Consider the following 21937-nt stretch of genomic DNA (forward strand, 5'->3'; position numbering starts at 1 on the left):
GGGGGCAGGTGTGCTGTTTCATTCCAGGGCGTCTCCTCCGCCATCCCCTGAGTCGAGGGCGAGGAATTGTGAAGAGAGGTCATGATTTTGTAGTACAACATGACAATTATGGTATTGGGAAAGACCTCCTCGATCTGTTGCAAAGTTCCTACCGTAAAGATCATCTCATCTGGGTCCTCGTCCTCTTCCTCTTGTGCGGGTAAGCCACGACTGGTGTGCGCCTACGTGCCCGGCGCCCCGGTCCAGAACGCGACGGGGGACGCCCGCGCCGTATAGCAACCCCGGGTGGTGGAAGCCGGCGTGGCCGGGGCACCGTAGAGCAGACAACCGGGGTGTCCGGGCTGATCGGAGCCTGGAACATCGGGCTTCGACCGGCGTCTGTCGAAGGATGCAGCGGCGGAACTGCCGGCGTCGTCGTTCGTCGAGCAGCGTGGCTGCCGTCGAGCTCCGCCGCTCGCCATCCATCCTCGCGCGGTGCACCCCAACCCCGCTCCCGCTCCCGCTCCCGAGAACGACCGAGTCAAACTGCGAATCTGGCGAATCCGAGCCGCACATGTCCAAACGAACGGTCCAAATGAAATACCGTCCACCCCCGACCTGAGCACGAGCGCCGCCTCAGCGTCGTGCCTCGACTCGCCACGCCGCCGCCGCCGCGTTACTGCGGCTACTCGGCTCCATGCTTCCATCTCCCTGCTCCCAGCGGTCGACATCGATGGTGCGGCGCCACCTGCGGCAACAGCGAGGCTGTCTTCTTCCCATTTCTTCTGCCTGGAGGACCGCGCCCTGCTGTGCCGGCCCTGCGACGTCGCCGTCCACACCGCCGGCGCCCACGTCGCGTCCCACCGGCGCTTCATCATTATAGGCGTCCGCGTTGGCGGCGGCGTCCAGTGCCACCACGTCCCCGGCAGTGACGGCGTGGGCAGCGGCGTCAGCCCAAACACCAGCAGTGACAACGGGAGCAGCAGCGCTCCCAGGCAGCAGCTCCGGCAACTCAATGACCATGCCCGACAAAGAGCGGCGGCCATCGTCGCCGTTCGGCGCAGTGGCGGCAAGAGAGGTCCTTGGAGGTCTGTGACCGTGGAGCCAGTTCCTGGCCGATGATGCTGGCGTTGGATATGGAGCTGTGCTGCTCTGCTGGCCTTTCTGAACCTGGCTCGTCCAGCCTGAGTGGCTGACATGTTGCGAGATCATTATGCTGATTCCTGGCATCAGCTAACCCATGAAATGTAGTATCAGGTGATTTGTTAGCTTTAGCCTCTTGGACCATCAAGTGTTAGATTCTTCAGGATTAACACATATAAAAGAGAAATGTTATGGTAATTACAACAGGAACCGAGAGTTGAACTCTGAACATGTACTCAGTTACTGTTTCTAGTCCTGAACTCTGAACATGTACTCACTAACTACAATGCTAACAGCGAGCCAAACACATTTTCTTCAGTTTGTTCAGAGTTCAGGACTCACGACCACCGCTGATGAACTGCGAGGGGGCGAGTAAGGCATCACTCCCTTGTTGGCGCCCTGCATCCCCAGCTTCAGGTTCAGTTCAGATGGAATAGCGCCCGCTTTCCTCGTGTTCTTCCTGCCTGCACAAAATGTTCAGTTCAGGTTCAGGCTCCGTTCTGCAGCTAAAAGAGAAGGGCGCTCCTGCGGAAGCTTCAGAAGCGAAGTCGACGCACCATGCATGGCCGGTGAAATCGATTTCCTGAGCAATCTGACACGATGCTGTTGCTCACCGCCGCAAATGCAACTAGAAGGTACTTGCAGCAGGGCTAGATAGCTAATGAAGCTGCTGACGGCGCGTGGTCGCGTGGACACCGGCCGGTCAATGAAAAGCCGCGACGCCGCCGTGAGAAAGCAAAGGGACGCGAGATCAGCCGATGCGTGGCGGCGCTCCGGGCGTCGACTGTCGACGGGCGTCGCTGAAGGCCCACGCCTTCTCGTTTCTCTGCGGCCGTCGAAGAAAGCAGCACCGCCGGCGTCCTCAAGCAGCGCGGTTCGCGGCCGAGCTCCGCCATCCGACTCCGGAGACCGAAAAGGCGAAAACGACCAAGTCAGACTGTGACTCTGCCGAATCTGGGCCGCACAAATCTGATCGAACGGCCTGCAGGTACCCAAGGGGTGGACGGTAAATGAAATACCGTCCACCCCCGAGGCCCCGACCCGGGTTCGTGCCTCGGCTCGCCGGAGCGCTGCCGCGTTCCCACCGCATAGTTGCTCCCGGAGGCCGATGGCGTGCCCGGTTGCATCTGCCAGACCGACGACGATCTCGATCGCGCCGTGCATGGCGCCGATGCGGCGGCCTCGCCGACGCCAGAGCAAGGCGGTGGCCCGACGTCGCAGCAGTCGGCGTCGTTCATGTCGCTGCAGTCGACTTGCACGATGGCGGGATGGGCATGGCGGCCATGGTTCGCAGCACCTAGCATTCGTCTTCTCTCTGAACGTGCGCAGCTGCGAACGCGAGGGTACGGTAGTGGCGTGTAATTGTCGTTGAGTGTTTCAGATTTCACCGGCAGTGTGTGTCCTTGGCCATTTTCGATCATTCATTCGTCTCCTCCTTATCCCTCAACAGAAACAGCTCGATCTCCGGTAGTGATCACAGCATGGTGGTGGAGCAACCTTTAATTCCAGAAGGCAGAATTCTCCAAGTCAAGGAAGGTCAATAATACATTCCATATATGTAGATGGCCATGCTATACATTCTAGCTACTGACACATGTTGCTCAAGACAAAGGCACATATGTTGCTGCTCATCAAGCGTACACATCATGCAAATAATTAACTGAGACATGATCATTCTCACTGAGAGGCCAAATGTGCACACTTATTCTCTTGCGTGGCACCAGAGCAGGTTGCTCTTGCATAATCCATGGTTACCGGGAGCGCACGCCTATTATTTTCCACATTGCTGCATGCATCTTGGCATTTCTTCCAAGTCCTCATATCTAGGGTGATGGTGCATCTGGCTGCTTTTCAGGAACAGCGACCTGAACTGCGGGGATCTCCATGTAGGCTTTGTAGAATCTCTCCAGAAGAGGATACTTTGACTGCAAAAACAGTTGCCTAGTGTTGTCGTAATCTAGCTCAAGGAATTTGCTATAAAGAAAATACTCACTCTGATTAGAAACGTATGTCGGTTTATCCTCTTTCACTGTTTGCTAGGTGTACATAGTTCTACTTCTAGGCAACTTTACCCTATTCGGTTGTTCCAGTCTACCCTTCCTTTATCATTAACTGACTTCTAGTGCACTTTATATGGGATTAGTTCTGGGAAAGATGGGCATTTCACATCTTCCTTGTTTCTCTGTGATCAAAGGGAGTATTATTTTACGTGCATCTAGGAGTAACAGATGGCAAGTTGTGTACCATATCAATTTGGAAGCGCGTCACACCTGCATGGATCTGCGGTGCAAGAAACACATCCGCCTGTTCATGAACACAAAACACACAGCAGCATATTACTCAATGAACGTGCAATGTGCATTGAAGTAATTAAGTATCAAAGTTCAAATTAAATTGACCACCAAGTATAGAAATGCATGTCACACCTATAAACAAAACCAGAATCAGTGCAGCAGGAAATTTTTGAAGACAAGTAAGATAAGCAACTTAAAAACATCTGCTGTGGAGAACCATATGTAGTGAATATGGTTATAGGTTATCCTTGCATTGATTGTGACAATGCACTTTTTTACAGAGTAATTTGTATAGACAAAGCAGTAAATTGTCAAGAAAAAAAAGTAGAATTACTAACCAATTGGATTTCATCTCCAGTAGCATATTTACTGTCACACCCTTCCAGAAGTTTCTCGATTGCTGATTGGATCCAGAGGAAAATGCAACAAACAATAAGGGAACAAGAGCAGGAAATATGGTGACAGAGTTCATATTTATGTGTTACAAGGGAACACCATTTGTTATGGTTGCGCGTGAAAAGAAAAACCATTCGATAACAGAGTTTAATAAGCCACACCTCTAAATCCCTTGTCAATGTAACGCCGAACAATCTGAAGGCTCTCATCAGAGCCTAACGTGCCATCAACCAGACCCTGCCATGGGAGTGGCACAAAATAGAATGCCCATAAATCATTGCATCAATACTGAAAAGGAAGCAGAATATTTCATCAGCACTTGCTGGTTGTGATGAACCCACAATTACAGCATAACATTGAAGAGGTTGAATGCTCGAACACACTATATTTGCAATCTGCAGAAAAGTAAGAAATATTTGTCATCCACATGGATTGGCAATTTACAATGTTACAGATAGATGTGTAAACTGAAATGGTCTTGGAACACAGCTGATCCTATGTTCCCTTATGTGCTATTTAGTAGCAAGTGTTACATGCAAAATATAAACAACGTGGTAAACTTATTCAATACTCGAAAAGCCTGCAGTCTCGTAGTTTTGAAAACCATAAGAATACTTAGCTTCGTACCATGAAACTTCTCAACTATTGGGTAAGACTTGTACCTGCAGATTAATAGCTTTCTTTTTGAGATCTTGAGGCAAAAGAGGGTGTTGAGGATACTTGTCTTCAAGATACTGAACAGAAAGCAAGAAGTTGGTCACTAATACTAAAGTGTTTATAGATAAAAAAATTTAGAGAAGAGCATCTCACCAATATGATTGCTAGGGAGTCAGAAACAACAAAATCCCCATCTACAAATGCTGGGACATACTTGATTGGATTGATCTTTTCATAATCTACAATATTATCACAAGGAGAAAAGTCATTCAAACTAATACGATCAGTTTAATTAATATAATATAATGCTGCCTTTCAAAAAAAAAAGACTACCAATGAATTCATTGCAGCTCGAAATGAAAAGGAAACTATTGCTGCCTTAAAGTTATGAGTCCCTCATGAAAACAGTACATGTCCTAAGAAAAATGCAAGAAGGTTTCTGAATGACTTTCTAGTTCAAAGTGCAACTAGATGTCTGAACAGCCAGTGTTATGCGCAAACAGTGCCTAAACCCAATATTTTGGGAAACTGGTGACCTATTATATGGTGCATGTAACTTCACTCATAATTTTGGGAGGTGAGCCAATTTGACATCTAGAACCACTATGCTGACTGTATGTTTGATTCTTTTTTGGAGGACTCACTATATGGTTGAAGTTAACAAGTTACTACTAGTTAACTAACCAAGTCCATCAGCTGTGACCATGTCACCAATTCTTTTCGTCCATATGTCACACCTTTCAGGCAGTAAGATGATGCGTGTAATACAAGAGATCTGTTACTGCTAACCTGGATCAGTCCGTGTCACAGCCCTGTACTCATAATCCACACCTTCATTATAGAGAAATTGGCACAATTAGTTCACAGAAAAAGTAATAATTAAATAGCACCAGGTATAACATGAGCCATCCCTGCGAGTGTGACCCGGTCCCTGCAGTCCAGAGATTGTGACAATCCTTAAAGACACTGCCTGTCTAAAATCCGTTTTTTTCTGAACCACACAAACTCTTAACCTAAATGGGTGGCTAACATGTAACATCTAGCCACCCAATGCAATACCCCCGATATCTGTTGAGCTGATTAAATCAAGAAAAGGCCACATTGTCCCCACATGAACGAGACCCTATTCTAGGCACAGATTTGCCATCACCTCTGGAGCAAGAAACTAAAGCCAGCGGCTTGATTCAGTTACCTTTGAGGTTGAGGGCGATCCGGACCCGGAAGGAGCACGAGCTGATCCACGCGCTGTACAAGATGGGCTTTGCCGCCGCCATGGCCGCCAGCGCCTCTTTGGCTCCTGCTAAGACAGTACCAGGTGGATGCGGAGAGAGGCCAACAATGGACGAAGAATTCTTGCCTTGGATTTAGCTGCTGTCTGAAGTGCCGGCGGTGACTACCGAGGAAGATGGAAGCGTGGGCGAAGTCCACCGGGGGGAAAAGGACAAGGAGCCTGCTGGGCGTGGCCCGTGGCCGGCCTGCCCCGCCGGCAATAGGCTGGACTAGGCTGAGAGACGAGAGAGTATTTTTGGTACACAGGAATTCATCGGTGTGAGTATTTTGTTGAAATTTTACTCCAGTGTTTCCCGTGTTCCGTACATACTCCAGTGTGAATATGATGTTGTCGTAAAAATCTGTTGGGCCGCAACTACGCAAATGAAAGGTTGGTTGAAGCATTTTTTCCGTACAGCCCAATCAGCATACCAGGCAATTCACACAGAAGCAGCCCAATTATCCAAGGCTCCTCCGCCCGCGCGTACCTGGTCCGGTAGTGGGCTTTACGCCCAGGCTCCAGGCGCGCGCGGCGGGGCCAGAGCGCAGAGCGAGCGAACACACGGCGGCGGCGGCAGGTGGAAACCTTTTCCTTGCGGCGGCCGGCGGGAAAGCAGGCAAGCAGCTGCGCGCTGCGAGCTGGCCGCTGAGGAGAGTGAAGGCGCGGAACCGCGGCACCCGCCGCTTTGCGGAGGAGGGCCTGGAGCCGTGGAGGGGCAGCGGGCGCGCCGGCGGGCAGCAGCAGGTTGGCTTGCCGCGGCGCCTGGAGGAGGCCGTACGTGGCAGGGCCGCAGGGGCAGTCGTGCGGCGACGGAGAGAGAGAGGTGTGAGTTGAGCAGCTGAGCAGGCCGAGCTCGACTTACCGAACGGCGGTAGCTTGCTGTTCGAGCAGGTGGGTAAAGCACGGTACTTCCTCATTTCAATGTAACTCGTGATATTAGAAACTAAAATTATATAGATTGCTGCTTCAATTGGAGCTCATACCGCCAGCAGCCATACACGATTTGGTTGATTTCTTTTTTATCTACACCTCTTTGTTATTGCAGGCCGGTTCTTCTTTTTTCCCCAATGAGGGTTGAGGGGTCGAATGCAGAGCTGAAAGATCCATATTTACCATGCTCGTCTGGCGTCGACCGAAATGCGCAGCTGAATGGTTCAGACACTGGATGGTTTTCTCCCGGGAAACTTTTTCTTGCCCGTTCTCAGCGCTCGCCACTGCAGTTCAGTCAGATTCCTCCAGTGGTGATGAGAAGCCGGATTCTGTTCTCGGCAATAAAATCATCCGGAGACAACCCCGTGGATTAAGCTCTGATAGCATTGTGCAGACGCTCCGCTGCCTAAGGAGGAAGCCTGCGGTTGCATTTGCCTACTTTAAAGATACGGAGAGCATTGGGTTTCACCATGATTTTTCAACCTACTCAGAGATCATACATATTTTAACCCATTCACTCCAGGGGAAGATGTTGATATCCTTGTTCTGTGAGATTGTTTCGCCAACTGGTAGTGGTGGTCCTGAAATCTTAGCACTCATGAATCACCTCAGAAGAACATGCGCCGCTCCTCACGCACTCTCATTTGCAATCAATTGCTTGATCAAGGCATACACCATGTGCCATGATGCACAGGCCACAATAGACATGCTTAGCCATCTTTGCAGGCTTGGATATGTTCCATCAGCTTGGGCTTGCAATTTTGTTCTCAAATTTGTAGCACAGAGCAGTGGAACAGAGATGGTTGTCGCAGCTTATGATCAAATGAAGTGCTCTCAGATGACTCTGGATGCTGATTCATTGAACATAGTCACTAGGTCGCTTTTTAAAGCAAAGAAGGCAGACGAAGCAGTTCAATTGTGGGTTGAGATGGTTGAAATAGGAGTGAAGCCGCATGGATACTCATCATTCGTAATTGGTCTTTGTGGTTGTGGAAAGTATGATCTAGCTTATGAGGTTCTTCAATGGGTCAGCCAGGAGAGGGTCCCGATTGAGGCCATGGCTTATAACATGGCAATGGATGGACTATGCAAAGAAATGAGATTGGAGGCAGCTGAAAAGATATTGGAGTTAAAGGCCAAACAAGGATGTGTCCCTGATGTATATGGTTATAGCTATCTCATTCGTAGTTATTGCAAAATTGGCAACATATTAAAGGCGGTAGATCATTGTGAGGCCATGGAATCCCACGGTATCAAGATTAATTGTCATATTGTTGGTTATCTTCTACAATGCTTAAGGAAGTTAGGCAAGACGTTTGAAGTTGTTGTGCACTTCGAGAAATTTAGGGATTCAGGGATCTATCTTGATAAGGTGGTATATAACATTGCTATTGATGCTTATTGCAAGCTCGGAAACATGAATGAGGCAGTTAATCTACTGAATGAAATGATGTCTAGGGGTTTGGTACCTGATAGAATCCACTATACATGCCTGATCAATGGTTACTGTCTGACGGGAGAAATGCAAAAGGCCCAGCAGGAATTCATGAAGATGCTTAAGGCGAATATAAAACCAGACATAGTTACCTGTAACATATTGGCCACTGGATTTGGCAGGAGTGGTCTCTTTATGGAGATATTTGACCTTCTAAACCTTATGATGGCTGAAGGGTTGCAGCCTACTTCACTTATCTATGGTGTAGCAATTGATAGCCTTTGTAAACGAGGCAAGCTTAGCGAAGCAGAAAAGTTATTTTATACAGTTGAAGAAAAAGGGATAGAGAATATTGAAGCACTACATAGTGCCATGGTCTGTGGCTATTTGAATTCAGGTTGGAGTAACTATGCTTACATGCTTTTTCTTAGGGTTACTCAGCAAGGAAATCTTGTGGATCATTTTGCATGTTCAAAATTGATAGATGACCTTTGTAGAGATGAAAATGTCAAAGAAGCTTCAGATGTACTGAGCATGATGCTAAAAAAAAATGTTGTTCCTGATGTAGTTTCGTATACCCATCTCATATCAGCTTATTGTCAGACAGGAGATATGAGCACTGCTCTCTTATGGTTCGACGATATGGTTGGGCGAGGTTGTTCTCCTGATGCTACTGTATACACAGTGCTGATGAATGGGTACTGCAGGGCTGGTCAGTTTCAAGAAGCATGGAAGTTATTTGATCAGATGGTAAAACTTAATATTAAGCCTGATGTAGTTGCATACACAGTCCTATTGAACGGTACCCTAAAGGAAACCATACAAAGAGGGTTGCAGGGCTTTGCTAAGGAGAGGAGGCGCTATCTTCTTAGAGAAAAGCATCAGAAGTTGCTGAGCTCTATGGAAGGTGAGGATATCGAACCTGATGTACAATGTTACACGGTATTGATAGATGGACGGTGCAAAGCAGAATTTCTTGAGGAAGCTCGGGTACTGTTTGATGAAATGTTTCAGAAAGGGCTTACTCCTGATGTTGACACATACAGAGTGCTAATAGATGGATATCGTAGACAGGGAGAAATAAGAAAGGCTGAGGTTCTTCAAAAAATGAAAGATAAGCTCACGAGTCCAGATGTTTAGACATACAGAGCTCTTATATATGGATATTGTAGCCAGGGAGAGAGAGCGAAGGCTGACGATATTTTTCAAGAAATGATTCAAATGAACGATGAGGGCATGGGTTAAGATGTACTGAATGTTTCAGTGTCACAACAGAAAACCTTGAAATCTTAGAAGGCTCAGTTGTATTTATGATCTCCCAGTTATATGTTGTTGAAAAAGTATGCCAACAACAGATAGGTACTATTCTATGTTTAGTTGTATATAGCATTGACAATCATCAAATTTATTCAAACTAATTTTTTGGCTTTCACATGAATATGCCATCATATATGATGTTGTTAGTTGTTACCCTCCTGCACAGTGCTGTGTTCCGAGATTCCTATCCGACGAGTTTCCTTGTGCTCATGATCACCGAGCTCATGTCCACCATGAAGGTGGATACATCCCCAGTTATGCCTTTGTGGGCTGTGCACCGTTCGCCATTCGTCGAGCATGTGAGGGTCTCTTAGAAAGTCAGAACAGCACTGGATCCTCAGGGAGAAGAAAAAACACGCAGGGTGTGTTTAGTGCTAAGGACGATGATTGCCTATGGAACTGCGCGCACGCCATCCTGGTGAAGCCTGCTGCGGGAGCTGCTGTGCATGTGCATCACAGTTTTACATATGGCAATTCAATCTTATACCATAAGCATTTTTGTGTGGGTTGTATCATGGTAAATTGCCATCTATTTATAATCAGTGAATTAGTGATTAGAGGGGTAGTAAATTCAGCCGAGGGGTGGCGCGTCGAACAATTTAGGAGCTAATCTTAAATAGAATTTAGGAGCATGGGTTGCTTGTGGAGAAATGAGAGGACCACAACATAAGGTGCATGCATGTTTAAGGAATGTGCGAGAGGGCAATCTGGTCAATTTAGCTACCTTGCTGCTCCAGCATGATTCCTTTTCTTTTAGGTACAAAAAAAAAAACTAGCATGCATGATTCCTTTTCTTCTTAATTATATCTCCAACATAATTGATATCAGCTGGCCACTGGGCCCAAGTCCTCGTACGGACGACAGAGTGATGTTTGAATTTCTTTAGTTGATTGATTGATTGAAATTTGCAAGGCACGGACTTAGGTAGTTGGTTGCTATATGTATGTACCCCCTACAACGTATAATACGTGACCAATATATGCAAATGCTTCGCAGATTTGTATAAAGGTGAGAATATCTTTTAATCTGAACCTTGAATAGATGGATACAGTTTTTTTTTCCTTTTCTCTAGATAGCATGTGAGAATTTCTTAAAATTCTCTAGATACTCTTTAACATGTTTTTTTTCTTTTTCTCTAGATAACAGGTGAGACTTTCTTAAGATTCTCTAGATACTCTTGAACATGTTATTTTCTTTTTCTCTAGATAACAGGTGAGAATTTCTTAAGATTCTCTAGATACTCTTTTATCTGTTTGAAACGGCAAAGGCATATATTTTTGTTCATTGATACAAAAGGCTTCTTTCATATTCCAATAAAAAAGTTATGTGTGTGATTTCCCTCTATACCCGTGACAAGTACAATTCTGTCTCCTCGCAAAAGAGAGAGAGAGAGAGTACAATTTTGACTTCGCATGCTTACATGCGGCATTAAATGGAACCTTCACTTAAAATGATTTGTTGGTTTATGTGCAAGGCAAAACAGTTTCAAAAGAATGGATTCTTGTAGCATAATTGTCGTCAACTCTCGAAAGCAACATGCCAGCAATCATCATAGATGGTACTCCAGATGCCATAGACATACATTATATTGTGAAATGAAGAGAAGACAAAAAAAAAGATAAAATAAACTATAGAGAGAAATTGAATAAAAATTGGGGATGTATATCCATCGGTAGAGCTCTACGATAAGCTTCTTAGAGGTCCGGGGTTCAATCCGATCCAACTCTTTATTCTCTCCCTCTTTTGGTCCGGAATATGGTTCCACAAGGATGCACCAAACCTCGACCTCGCCGGAGAACGAAGATGAACCCTTGTACGAGAAGCTAGAGCGCACACTTTTTTACATGGCACGAAAATTCAACACACACCTAGAACAGTAATAATTTTGTAAAGTACAGTGTATTGTGGTTTGACGAGCGAGACGTGCATGCCATCCCTGCCTTTAATTCGAGAGCTGATTGGGCGCTTCAGTTTCAGTGGGACGGGTAGGCTGCTACGAGAGGCCGTCTCTTTTGTCGTCAACGTCAGGACGTCACCGCGTCCGCGTGCGTGCCCCGCCTTCAACGATCGACATCATATACTCCGCCGGCATTTCTCGCTACCATCGCCAGTGGCTGCCCCCTGCTCTATATAGAGACACGCCGTCCTCCGCCGGTCGCTGTCCCGGCCATATCCTCCCGGCCCCCCCTCCGCCAACCCACCACATCTGCACAGTACTGCAGCAATGGCCTCTGCGTCGTCGTCCTTCCTCCTCCTGCTCCTGGTGGTGGTGGCCTCCGCCTCCGCCTGGTGCAGCCGCGCGGCGCCGGCGGGGGCGCAGGTGACGCGCGTGCCGGGGTTCGGCGGCGCCCAGCTGCCGTCGAAGCACTACGCCGGGTACGTGACGGTGGACGAGGCGCACGGGCGGCGGCTCTTCTACTACCTGGTGGAGTCGGAGCGCGACCCGGCAAAGGACCCCCTCGTCCTCTGGCTCAACGGCGGGCCAGGCTGCTCCAGCTTCGACGGCTTCGTCTACGAGCACGGTGCGTCGTCGGCTCGCTCGTCGCCGTTGATCGATCATAATTCATATCCCTCTGCGAATTCTTCTTTTTTTTCTTCTTCTTTGGCCATGCCGCCATGGCCAAGCAATCGTCGCCGTCGTGTGGTCTGCTGCGGGCGCCGGACGGAGTGGCCGAGCCGCCGAGGCCGGGATCGGAGAGCGGAGGAGGAAGAAACGCGCGGGTGGGTGGGGCATGTTGCGCTGCTGCGCTGTTGCTTTCTACGCGTCTTGGCCCCGTCCGCGCCCGTATCCCGTCGCTGTCTTGTGCCCATTTTGTCTTGGAAAGTCTAAACCGCGCGCATCAAGATATTATTCCTGCTTTGTTTCCACGTCTCCTTTTTCTCCCCTACCTTTCACCATTCTTTTCCTACTTCGACGACGAGTCCTGTCCTGCCTAATCCATCTCCATCGAGATCGGGCTTTCCCAGAACGTCTAGAGAACTAAACCAAAGTCGAAAATTCAGATATTTTGAGTTAAAATAAATTAAGTATTTGGGCAGAAAATGCCAATGTGACCTCTAAATGGACCCGGGTCGTGGAGAAAATTTTAGGAAGAAGAACATGAACGGGTCACAGACAGTACCTGTACTTTCTATCTAACCGATACACTTGTATGAATTATTTTCTTTGATATATATGATTGATATTTATATTCTTACCTTAGCCCTTTTTTGTTATAATGCTGCATGACAAGTTGTTATTTCCTATATACTATTAGATGCATCTAGAGTTATATATCTTGCTTTCTGTTTAGAAATTTCGCTCCAACTAAAATCCCATCTTTAGTGTTGTTCAAATATTTGATTTTATATCTGAATTCATGTAATATATTTTTCTGTAACAATTACGAGGGAAGTCTGCATTGTTCATGTTAGGTGTTAGGTAATGCTGCAGTACTATGTTCCATGTCTTTCACGCGCTAACACACTTTTCAACTTTGGTCCTTTCATGCCAACTAATCTGTGTTTTCTTGGAGGGTTCAGGACCATTCAACTTTGAGTCAGGAGGGTCAGCTGGAAGCCTGCCAAAGCTTCATCTCAACCCATATAGCTGGTCCAAGGTTGGGCATTCCACATAAGCAGACATTATCCTGCGTTTTATCTGAATTGAGACTAGTAGCATTATTTTTGTAGGTGTCTAGTGTGGTATACTTGGACTCCCCTGCTGGTGTTGGGCTGTCATACTCGAAGAATGTTTCAGATTATGAAACTGGCGATCTTAAGACTGCTGCTGATTCACATACTTTTCTTCTCAAGGTATACATATATGTATAGATCTTCTTTCGTGTTGGTGCAGTAAATTTATCCTTTCTCCCTTGTGGAACAAAAAGCTGAGTTCGTTTTCCTTTCTCCCTTTACTTGAAACCAGTGGTTTCAGCTCTACCCTGAGTTCCTGAATAATCCATTTTACATAGCTGGAGAATCGTATGCTGGGGTTTATGTTCCTACCCTTTCACATGAAGTTGTCAAAGGTATTGGCTTTAGGATATGATAATTATCCTTAAACAGCTACTAATTGCTTTCCTATTCTTGTTGCTGACGAATTGTTCCGCAGGAATCCACGAAGGAGTTAAGCCAACTATAAACTTTAAGGTTAATGAATTTTCTTATATTGCTGCCTCCATGAGAGCTCTGAACGTGGTCGCAAAGGAAATATAAGGTTTAATGTTTAACTCTGTACTCTCATGTTGATAGGGCTACATGGTCGGTAATGGTGTATGTGACACCGCCTTTGATGGTAATGCTCTTGTACCATTCGCGCATGGAATGGGTCTGATTTCAGATGATATATACAAGGTACATCTGTACTCCGACTGAATTCCCCACTCTGAAATTTCCTTCCACCACGAATTTTTAGCGATGATGTCAGAACACTTCATATATCCTACGAATATGAAAAATTCTTTATAAACTTCATGTGCCCATTGAAATATTCTTAGTACATCAACCCGTGGCTATATTCTTTCAAATAGAATCAACTACTAGCAAGAGCAAGGGTGTCTGCATTAACCAACATTTCTATTCAAACTGCAGGAAGCCAATACTGCATGCCAAGGAAATTACTGGAATGGTAGCAGTGACAAATGCGAACAAGCATTGTCGAGGGTCGATACGGTAAGCCACTAAGCCAGTGACACTATCTGATAAAAATCAGGGCTGTTCTCATCCTGTATATTATGTTCTCGTGTAGGCAATTGAAGGATTAAATATTTATGACATTCTTGAGCCATGCTACCACAGCAAGAGTATCAAACAGGTGATCCCTCAAAAGAGCAGAGCGCCTCAAAGTTTCAAAGATCTTGGTGTAACTGGCAAGCCCCTTCCGGTAAGAACCAGAATGATTGGACGGGCCTGGCCTTTGAGAGCTCCTGTAAAAGAAGGGCGTGTTCCATCATGGCAGGAACTTGCCGTTGCCGCACCCAGTGGAGTTCCGTGTATGGTGAGCACAAGTGCAATACCTTTTTCTAGCTCTATGTTCTCTTGTGATCTGTCTGAATTTTAATCTTCTGGAGAGATTGCTCTTTTTCTCCACTAAAACTATAAAACAATGTGCTTAATTTTTAATACTCACTCATTCCTTAACAAAAGTCATTGGTCGTTTCCATCATCGTTATCTACAAATTTGACCACTAGTTTCTATCACAATACTGAAACCTACAAAGATATTAAAGCAGTGCAAAACAGAAAATCATCATGAATCTAGGAATAGTTTGTCAATGTGGCAAATCTATCTATGTATGTTTCTATATTAACTAGTCAATGTGCAACATTCCACTATAGAAAAATTGCCTAGCTAAAACTCACCTTATGTGTATGCTAGTGTAGTAGTACACTGATACTAATTAATATTGTGCCGTATCGTATCGTTTCGTGTATCTTTGTCTTCTCCACTTGTCCTGTATAAGGAAGCCACTTCTTCCAACTAAAAGATTTATTTGACCATTATCTGGTTCCTATTCCATTGCGTGCATTTTGTTATTGAAATACATATGAGTTATTTTTTCTTCCAAGAGAAAAATGATTGCTTTTGCCTACCGTTTCTTGTTTGCATAATCTTCAGAGTGATGAAGTTGCAACAGCATGGCTGAACAATGATGGCGTCAGATCTGCGATTCATGCCGAACCAGTATGATATTTATATAATAATCACCTTGTATTTGATTGATCAATTTTAAAACTTTCCATCTTCTAAGCATAGTTTATCATGCAAAACATTATCTAAAAAAGTTTATCTTGCAAATGTTAGGTGAGTTCAATAGGACCATGGCTCATATGCACAGATAAATTGGATTTTCGACACGATGCTGGTAGTATGATCATTTATCACAAGAACCTTACAAGCCAAGGTTACCGTGCTCTCATTTTCAGGTACGTTAAGCACCTGTAATATCGTTTTGGCTCTCATATTCTTTCATCGATGTTATTGATGGTATATTTGTTTCAGCGGTGACCATGATATGTGTGTACCTTACACTGGGACCGAAGCATGGACCACATCTTTAGGCTATGGAGTCGTTGATTCATGGCGACCATGGTTTACGAATGAACAAGTTTCTGGGTATTGAACAAAAATTAATCCGCCATTTTTTATCCTAGACCTTTTTTAATGTTTAATGCTAGAGAATTATTTATTTCTTCAATTAAGATATTTCATGATTTTAAACTAACGTTTGTATGTTATCCATAAAGAAATGTACCTCACATTTTTTTTTGCTTGTTATACTCATCAGGTACACCCAAGGATATGAAAAGGGCCTCACCTTTGCTACTATTAAGGTAAACATTTTTTTCTAACATTGCCTATCAAAACCAGTATGATGTGCAAAAGAACATGATAATAGCCTGCCAAGTAAAAAACAAATTATGTTCATGATATGAATACATTACTGAAACACAAAAAAAATATATGAAGGTTCGAGATTAGTAAGTTGCCTTGAATCATCACGTTATTCTTTTCGCAGGGTGCTGGGCACACAGTTCCTGAGTATAAACCACAGGAAGCATTGGCTTTCTACAGCCGTTGGCTTGCCGGTTCTAAACTGTGAAGTTCATGAATGCTGCTGCTGCTGATGGAGGCATATTTCTGTCAAACAAAGGACAATATGAAGAAACTGGATAGCCGATAGAACAAATAAGACAGTCAAAGGATCAAAGTTTCTAGCGCCAACTATAGTGTTGAAATTTTTTCTGCAAATATTACATCATTGCAGCTTATTTCAATTACATCCATTGTTCACGCCTTCATGGTGTGGCCAAACATTTGTGACAATTCTCATTGACATTTTGAAACCCCAAAGGTATCAATGTCTACTATTTTGTTCTGATCTGTACAAGGTTTCTGGCTGTTTTGTTAATCTCTCTCGATAAACATCTTCTGCATGTTTGAGAAAAAAATCTCAATAAAAGATATGTAGAACACGAATCTTTTGATACAGATTTGTACAATAAACATGCATGGAATTTTGTAGTTGATAGACAAAACTATAAAGTTTGAATTTTTTTTTCTTTTCACATTTTAAGACGCTCTATAAAAATAAACAGATGAAACATTGACAATATATCAATAAATAATGATATATAGAGAGTTTATGTTCCGACCTTTAAAGGCCAAATCTTCAACACTCATCCAGCAACTAGAGATGTACTGTATAGGATGCTCTCCTGATATTTGCACAAAGAAAAAAAATATGGTCGTAAAGGAGCCAAGCTCTAGTGACCCTCTCCAACTAGGCTTGAGACAAGCTGGAGTAGACAATAGACTACACCAAAAGTGTGTGTTTGGATGATGATCAACAACTTTATGGCAATTAGGTTCGGTGAAGTGGCTTGACCAAAAGGGTGCAGCTGAAAAATTGTTTGAAATAGTATGATTACATTTTTAGAAGACAATCAAACCAATCCATCCAAACCCCATAGGTCGGAGGGGAAATGAACACATCTCCCTACTAGCTAGCCTTATTTGGACTTGTAGAGAATTAATCACCCCAATCTCCTCCATCCTCTCAATCCAGGATTAACCGAATGAAGCATAAACCCTGAAGATTTGAGGGGATCCTATCCTAAAACATGGCATAAATGTCAGATCCCGAGTAATCTCGGGATATCTATCTGAGATTGCATGCACATTTTCGATCTCCAAGTATTAATGGTACGTACTGGTAGGCTGAGACAATGCCGCAGGCGTCGCGGCCACCGGCACATCCCTTGCGCAGCCCACGCTGCAGTCTGCAGGCACACAGCTACCTCTATTTAAACACGCTCCCGGCCGGCCTCGTCGACCACATCGTCCGTCGAGCTCCCGAGTCTCCGTCTCCGACACCGGCCGGCAGCAAGCCAGCAATGGCCGCCTCCTTCTCTGCCTCTTCTCCGTCGTCAGCTCGTGTCGTCTCGCCAACACTTCTCCTCCTGCTGCTGGCATCCTTCGCCTGCCACTGCCGCTCCGCGCCGGCGGGGGCGCAGGTGACTGGCCTCCCGGGGTTTGGCGGCGCCCAGCTGCCGTCGAAGCACTACGCCGGGTACGTGACGGTGGACGAGAAGCTCGGGAGCAGGCTCTTCTACTATCTAGTGGAGTCGGAGCGCGACCCGGCAGAAGACCCCCTCGTGCTCTGGCTCAATGGCGGGCCTGGCTGCTCCAGCTTCGACGGCTTCGTCTACGAGCACGGTGCGCTGTCGTCGATCCCCTCTCCTCTGACATTTTTTTTCCTTTGCCCAAGCAAAATCGTCGTCGTCGTTTGGTCTGTTGCGTTGCGGATTATCTTTTCATACGCTTCATCTTATTGATCAATGTTTATATCTTCGGTTACCTTTATATGTTCAATATTTATATTATAATCTCTTCACCTTTTTCACCACATTATACTGCTGGTTAACTTCTTAGTTCCTATCTAATATTAGATGCAGCAATAATTAGCTTGCTTCTTATATACTAGAAGATTTGCTCCAAAATTAAAATTGTATCTTTAGTATTAGTCGTTCAGATATTTGTATTTATAAATGAGTCCGTGTATCTGATTTCTGTAACGGTAATGAAAAAAGTGTGCATTTTTCCCATTTAGGTGTTACGGATGCATCTACATGACCTGACAATGCTGCCGTACTACTGTGTTAATGAGAAGTGTTCTCACTTATTTGTCAACTTTGATCCTTTCGTGCCAATTAATCTGTGGCCTTCTCGTTCAGGACCATTCAACTTTGAGTCAGGAGGGTCAGCTGGAAGCTTGCCAAAGCTTCATCTCAACCCGTACAGCTGGTCCACGGTTGGATCTATTTACATAATGTAAGCGCAGAAACTATCTGTTCTTCAATCTTAACGAGAATTTCGTTGTTCCATTTCGTTTCAGGTGTCTAGTGTGATATACTTGGACTCCCCTGCTGGTGTTGGTCTGTCATACGCGAAGGATAAGTCCAAAGCTTATACAACTGGCGACCTTCACACTGCTCATGATTTGCATACTTTTCTTCTCAAGGTATATCGTATTCGTATATGTAGAGGTTCATCATGTTGGTTCTGGAAATTTATCATCTTCTTGTGGAACAAAAAGTTGAGTTCTTTCTCTCTTCTTTTTTCTTTTACTCTTAACAGTGGTTTCAGCTCTACCCTGAGTTCCTGAAAAATCCATTTTACATAGCTGGTGAATCATATGCTGGGATTTATATTCCTACCCTTTCACATAAAGTTGTCAAAGGTGTTGGCTTTTTTTTTTGAAGAATAGGTGTTGGCTTTGGGATGTAATCGTGCTTAAAAGCTACTAATTGTTTTTACATTCTTGTTGCTGACAAAATATTCCACAGGAATTCACGAAGGAGTCAAGCCAGCTATAAACTTTAAGGTTAAGGGACCTTCTAAAATTATTCCTGCTGCATGAGAACACTAAACGTGGTTACCAAGGAAATCTAAGGTTAAATGTTTTATTCTGTACTCTCATGTTAGGGCTACATGGTCGGCAATGGTGTGTGTGACACCGTCTTTGATGGTAATGCTATTGTACCGTTCGCACATGCCTGATTTCAGATGATATGTACAAGGTGATACAATCAATTGATGAACTTTTTAGCATATCAGCCTGTGGCCATGTTTTTTTTTTCCAATAGAATCTATTACTGGCAAGAACATGGGTTCCATTTGAACTTTTGAAGTGCCGGGTGAATTAGTTAACCGCCAATTCTATTCGCACTGCAGGAAACCAGTACTGCATGTCAAGGAAATGACTGGAATGACTCTAGCAGTGATAAATGCAGAACCGCAGTATCAAAAGTCGACGAGGTAAACCAGTGACAGTGTGACACTATGTAGTAAAAAAACAGTGCCGTTCTTGTAATATATCATATGGTCTTGTGTAGGTAATTGCAGGATTAAATATTTACAATATTCTTGAACCGTGCTACCACAGCAAAAATATCAAAGAAGTGGCCCCACAAAATAGCAGAACGCCTCAAAGTTTCAGAGATCTTGGTGTAACTGACAAGCCCCTTCCTGTAAGAACAAGAATGCTTGGACGGGCCTGGCCTTTGAGAGCTTCTGTAAGAGCCGGGCGTGTTCCATCATGGCAAGAACTTGGCGCTTCTGTGCCGTGTATGGTGAGCACAAGCGCAGCACCCTTTCGGTAGCTCTGTCTGTCTCTTGTGGTCTGTCAGAATGTTAACCTTCTGGAGAGAGATTGCTCTTTTCTCTGTAAAATTATGCTCATTGTTTTACACTCCATCATTTCCTTAACAGAAGACATTGGTGACTTCCACCCTCGCTTTCTTTACAAGCTTGATCACTAATCACAATACTGAAAGCTGCAAAATATTAAAACGGTGCGAGTTTTTTCTTCATCATGAATCCTGTAATACTTTGTTCATCTGGCAAATCTTGGTATTTTCCTTCATTTACTTGTAACTCGTCATATTAGTATGCTAGTGTAGCAATATATTGATACTTATTGGGCAGTTCCACTCGCTTGTTCTTTCATTTTATCTCACTTGTTCTTTCAATTATATTAACCTTCTCTAGTTATGAGAAGGTGTGGGTAGAGCGCTGATAGATCCTTCAGTTGTTGAGCTGCCAACCAACGCTCAAACCTGGTTCTCACAAAAATGGAGGGGCACGTTGAGATATACTACTTTTCACTGCATTCCTAGGTGGTGGTCCGGCCTTCGGTCCCTTTTCTTGGCCTTAAGAAAATACCTTGGTGGGCTGTCTTTCCCGCATGGGTCGAGTTTGTTGTATCTTATCCGATTATCTTGCATAAGCTGGCATGCACACATTTTTGAAGTACAATATTTTTATGTTTTTTAAGTCCCCCTTCCATTGGATGCAGTTTCTTCTCGAAAAATATAGGAGTTAATTTTGCTCCCACAAGAAGCATGCATGATTCATTTTGTGCTAATTCTTACCTACCTTGTTTGCTTAATCTTCAGAATGATGAAGTTGCAACAGCATGGCTGAACAACGATAGCGTCAGATCTGCTATTCATGCCGAACCAGTATGACAACTATATACTAACCATGTTGCATTGGATGGATCAAATTTTAAAACTTTCCACCATCTGACAATAGTTCATCATTCGCATGTTTGGTCAGTTCAATCGGACCATGGATCTTATGCACAAATGCGTTATGGGATTTTGATCATGATGCGGGGAGTATGATCATTTATCACAAGAATCTTACAAGTCAGGGTTACCGTGCTCTCATTTAAGGTACTATGACTTTAAGAACCTATAATATTCTTTCAGCCCTCGCATTCTTAAATGAACCTTACAAGAAGCTGCTATTATAATTGATATATTTATTTATTTTATTTGTTTCAGCGACGACCATGATATGTGTGTGCCTTACACTGGGAGCGAAGCATGGACTGCATCTTTAGGCTATAGGGTCGTTGATTCATGGCGTCCGTGGTTTGCCGATGAAGAAGTTTCTGGGTATTCGAACAAACAATGATTCAGCAATTTTGTCCTAGCATTTTAAAATTATTTTATCCCTAGAGATTGAATTATTCTTATATCAATTTGAAATCAACACAAGTTACACTTTCTTTCATGAGGGAAATCTTCAGATAAATGATCTCTTATTTTCCATGATTTCAGTCTAATTTTTTTGTATGTATAAAGGAAAAAAGGAAATGTAACTCACATATTTGTCCTTGTTATACTCCTCAGGTACACCCAAGTATATGAAAATGGCCTCACGTTTGCAACTATTAAGGTGAACACTGCATCTAACTTTTTTTCTAGTAATGCATCGATATATGAATACATCAATAAAACACGAAAAAAGTTAAAGGTTCATTTGTAATTAAGATGCCTTTAACTATCCTGTTGTTCCTTGCACAGGGTGCTGGGCACACAGTTCCTGAGTATAAACCACAGGAAGCATTGGCTTTCTACAGCCGTTGGCTTGCTGGTTCTAAACTGTGAAGCTCATGACTATAATGCAGCTGCATATGATAGGAGGGATATTTCTGTGCAAAGTCATGTATTGAATCAAACAGAGCACAATGTGAGGAACTCGCAATACAAAAATAAGGCATTCTTTGTTTTTTTGCAAACGTCATATCAGTGCAGCTTGCTTGTTTACAGGCATTGTTCACGCCTTCAAGGTGTGGACAAACATTTGTTAAAATCAATGTAACTCTTGTTTGGATCCGCGTACCAACAACAATATTGAACCAAAGTCTCTCTCACCCCCCAATATGCCAGTAATTTTTCATTCATACAAAAGTTACAAAGCGCGCACGTATACTAAGATTTACTTTGACCGATAATTTTGACCGATAATTTAGTTAACAATTTTTTATTTTTATAATGTAAACTTGATATGGTCAGATTTGAAATCAAATGTCCTCTTCAATGATTATAAGGTCAGTCTTAGTGAGGGTTTCATAGGGAGTTTCATGATATTAAATTTAAGGCCACATCAGCAATTTTGCTGATTTGGCAAGGTAATTAATAAGGGAAGTTTCATCAGATGAGAAAGGAGTTTCATCCCCA

The 21937-nt window shown here is 44.2% G+C and overlaps 3 protein-coding genes and 1 pseudogene across 4 annotated transcripts; 3 read left to right on the top strand and 1 right to left on the bottom strand.

Moving 5' to 3' along the window:
• Positions 1–2607: 2607 nt before the first annotated feature.
• LOC117848640 (glutathione S-transferase) lies at positions 2608–6018 on the bottom strand. The gene is made up of 9 exons (XM_034730125.2): positions 5662–6018; positions 5259–5300; positions 4623–4708; positions 4475–4546; positions 4154–4207; positions 3974–4049; positions 3755–3816; positions 3367–3426; positions 2608–3047 (listed from the first exon to the last, which is right to left on the bottom strand). Exons 1-9 carry the CDS (start codon positions 5741–5743, stop codon positions 2946–2948), a joined length of 636 nt encoding a protein of 211 aa, XP_034586016.1. The 5' UTR covers positions 5744–6018; the 3' UTR covers positions 2608–2945.
• Positions 6019–6254: 236 nt separating this feature from the next.
• On the top strand, positions 6255–9536 carry LOC117848638 (uncharacterized). Of its 2 annotated transcripts, none has more exons than XM_034730123.2 (2): positions 6255–6644; positions 6785–9536. In XM_034730123.2, exon 2 carries the CDS (start codon positions 6854–6856, stop codon positions 9242–9244), a length of 2391 nt encoding a protein of 796 aa, XP_034586014.1. In that variant the 5' UTR covers positions 6255–6644; positions 6785–6853; the 3' UTR covers positions 9245–9536. The 2 variants fall into 2 exon arrangements, with proteins under 2 accessions (XP_034586014.1, XP_034586013.1); XM_034730122.2 differs by having other exon boundaries at positions 6255–6630.
• A 2002-nt stretch (positions 9537–11538) lies between these two features.
• LOC117850562 (serine carboxypeptidase 1) lies at positions 11539–16286 on the top strand. Its single transcript, XM_034732420.2, has 13 exons — positions 11539–11943; positions 12944–13020; positions 13094–13216; positions 13329–13431; positions 13515–13552; positions 13655–13756; positions 13994–14074; positions 14151–14399; positions 15021–15086; positions 15207–15328; positions 15405–15518; positions 15691–15736; positions 15922–16286. The coding sequence occupies exons 1-13, from the start codon at positions 11646–11648 to the stop codon at positions 16003–16005; spliced, it is 1503 nt and encodes a 500-aa protein (XP_034588311.1). The 5' UTR covers positions 11539–11645; the 3' UTR covers positions 16006–16286.
• An 874-nt stretch (positions 16287–17160) lies between these two features.
• LOC117850640 (serine carboxypeptidase 1-like) lies at positions 17161–21364 on the top strand (annotated as a pseudogene).
• Positions 21365–21937: the final 573 nt, after the last annotated feature.

This window comes from Setaria viridis, chromosome 3, assembly GCF_005286985.2.
Source record: "Setaria viridis chromosome 3, Setaria_viridis_v4.0, whole genome shotgun sequence".
NCBI lineage: Eukaryota > Viridiplantae > Streptophyta > Magnoliopsida > Poales > Poaceae > Setaria > Setaria viridis.

What these genes read in the sequence shown, in the direction of transcription:
- LOC117848640 (XM_034730125.2), bottom strand. Translation starts at nt 5,743, where the DNA reads ATGGCGGCGGCAAAGCCCATCTTGTACAGCGCGTGGATCAGCTCGTGC. An exon ending in CATTGACAAGGGATTTAGAG is followed by an intron (nt 3,817 to 3,973) that starts GTGTGGCTTATT and finishes GGATCCAATCAG; the next exon opens with CAATCGAGAAACTTCTGGAA. An exon ending in CGCGCTTCCAAATTGATATG is followed by an intron (nt 3,048 to 3,366) that starts GTACACAACTTG and finishes CTGTTTTTGCAG; the next exon opens with TCAAAGTATCCTCTTCTGGA.
- LOC117848638 (XM_034730123.2), top strand. Translation starts at nt 6,854, where the DNA reads ATGCTCGTCTGGCGTCGACCGAAATGCGCAGCTGAATGGTTCAGACAC.
- LOC117850562 (XM_034732420.2), top strand. Translation starts at nt 11,646, where the DNA reads ATGGCCTCTGCGTCGTCGTCCTTCCTCCTCCTGCTCCTGGTGGTGGTG. An exon ending in ACCCATATAGCTGGTCCAAG is followed by an intron (nt 13,021 to 13,093) that starts GTTGGGCATTCC and finishes TTATTTTTGTAG; the next exon opens with GTGTCTAGTGTGGTATACTT. An exon ending in CCAGTGGAGTTCCGTGTATG is followed by an intron (nt 14,400 to 15,020) that starts GTGAGCACAAGT and finishes CATAATCTTCAG; the next exon opens with AGTGATGAAGTTGCAACAGC.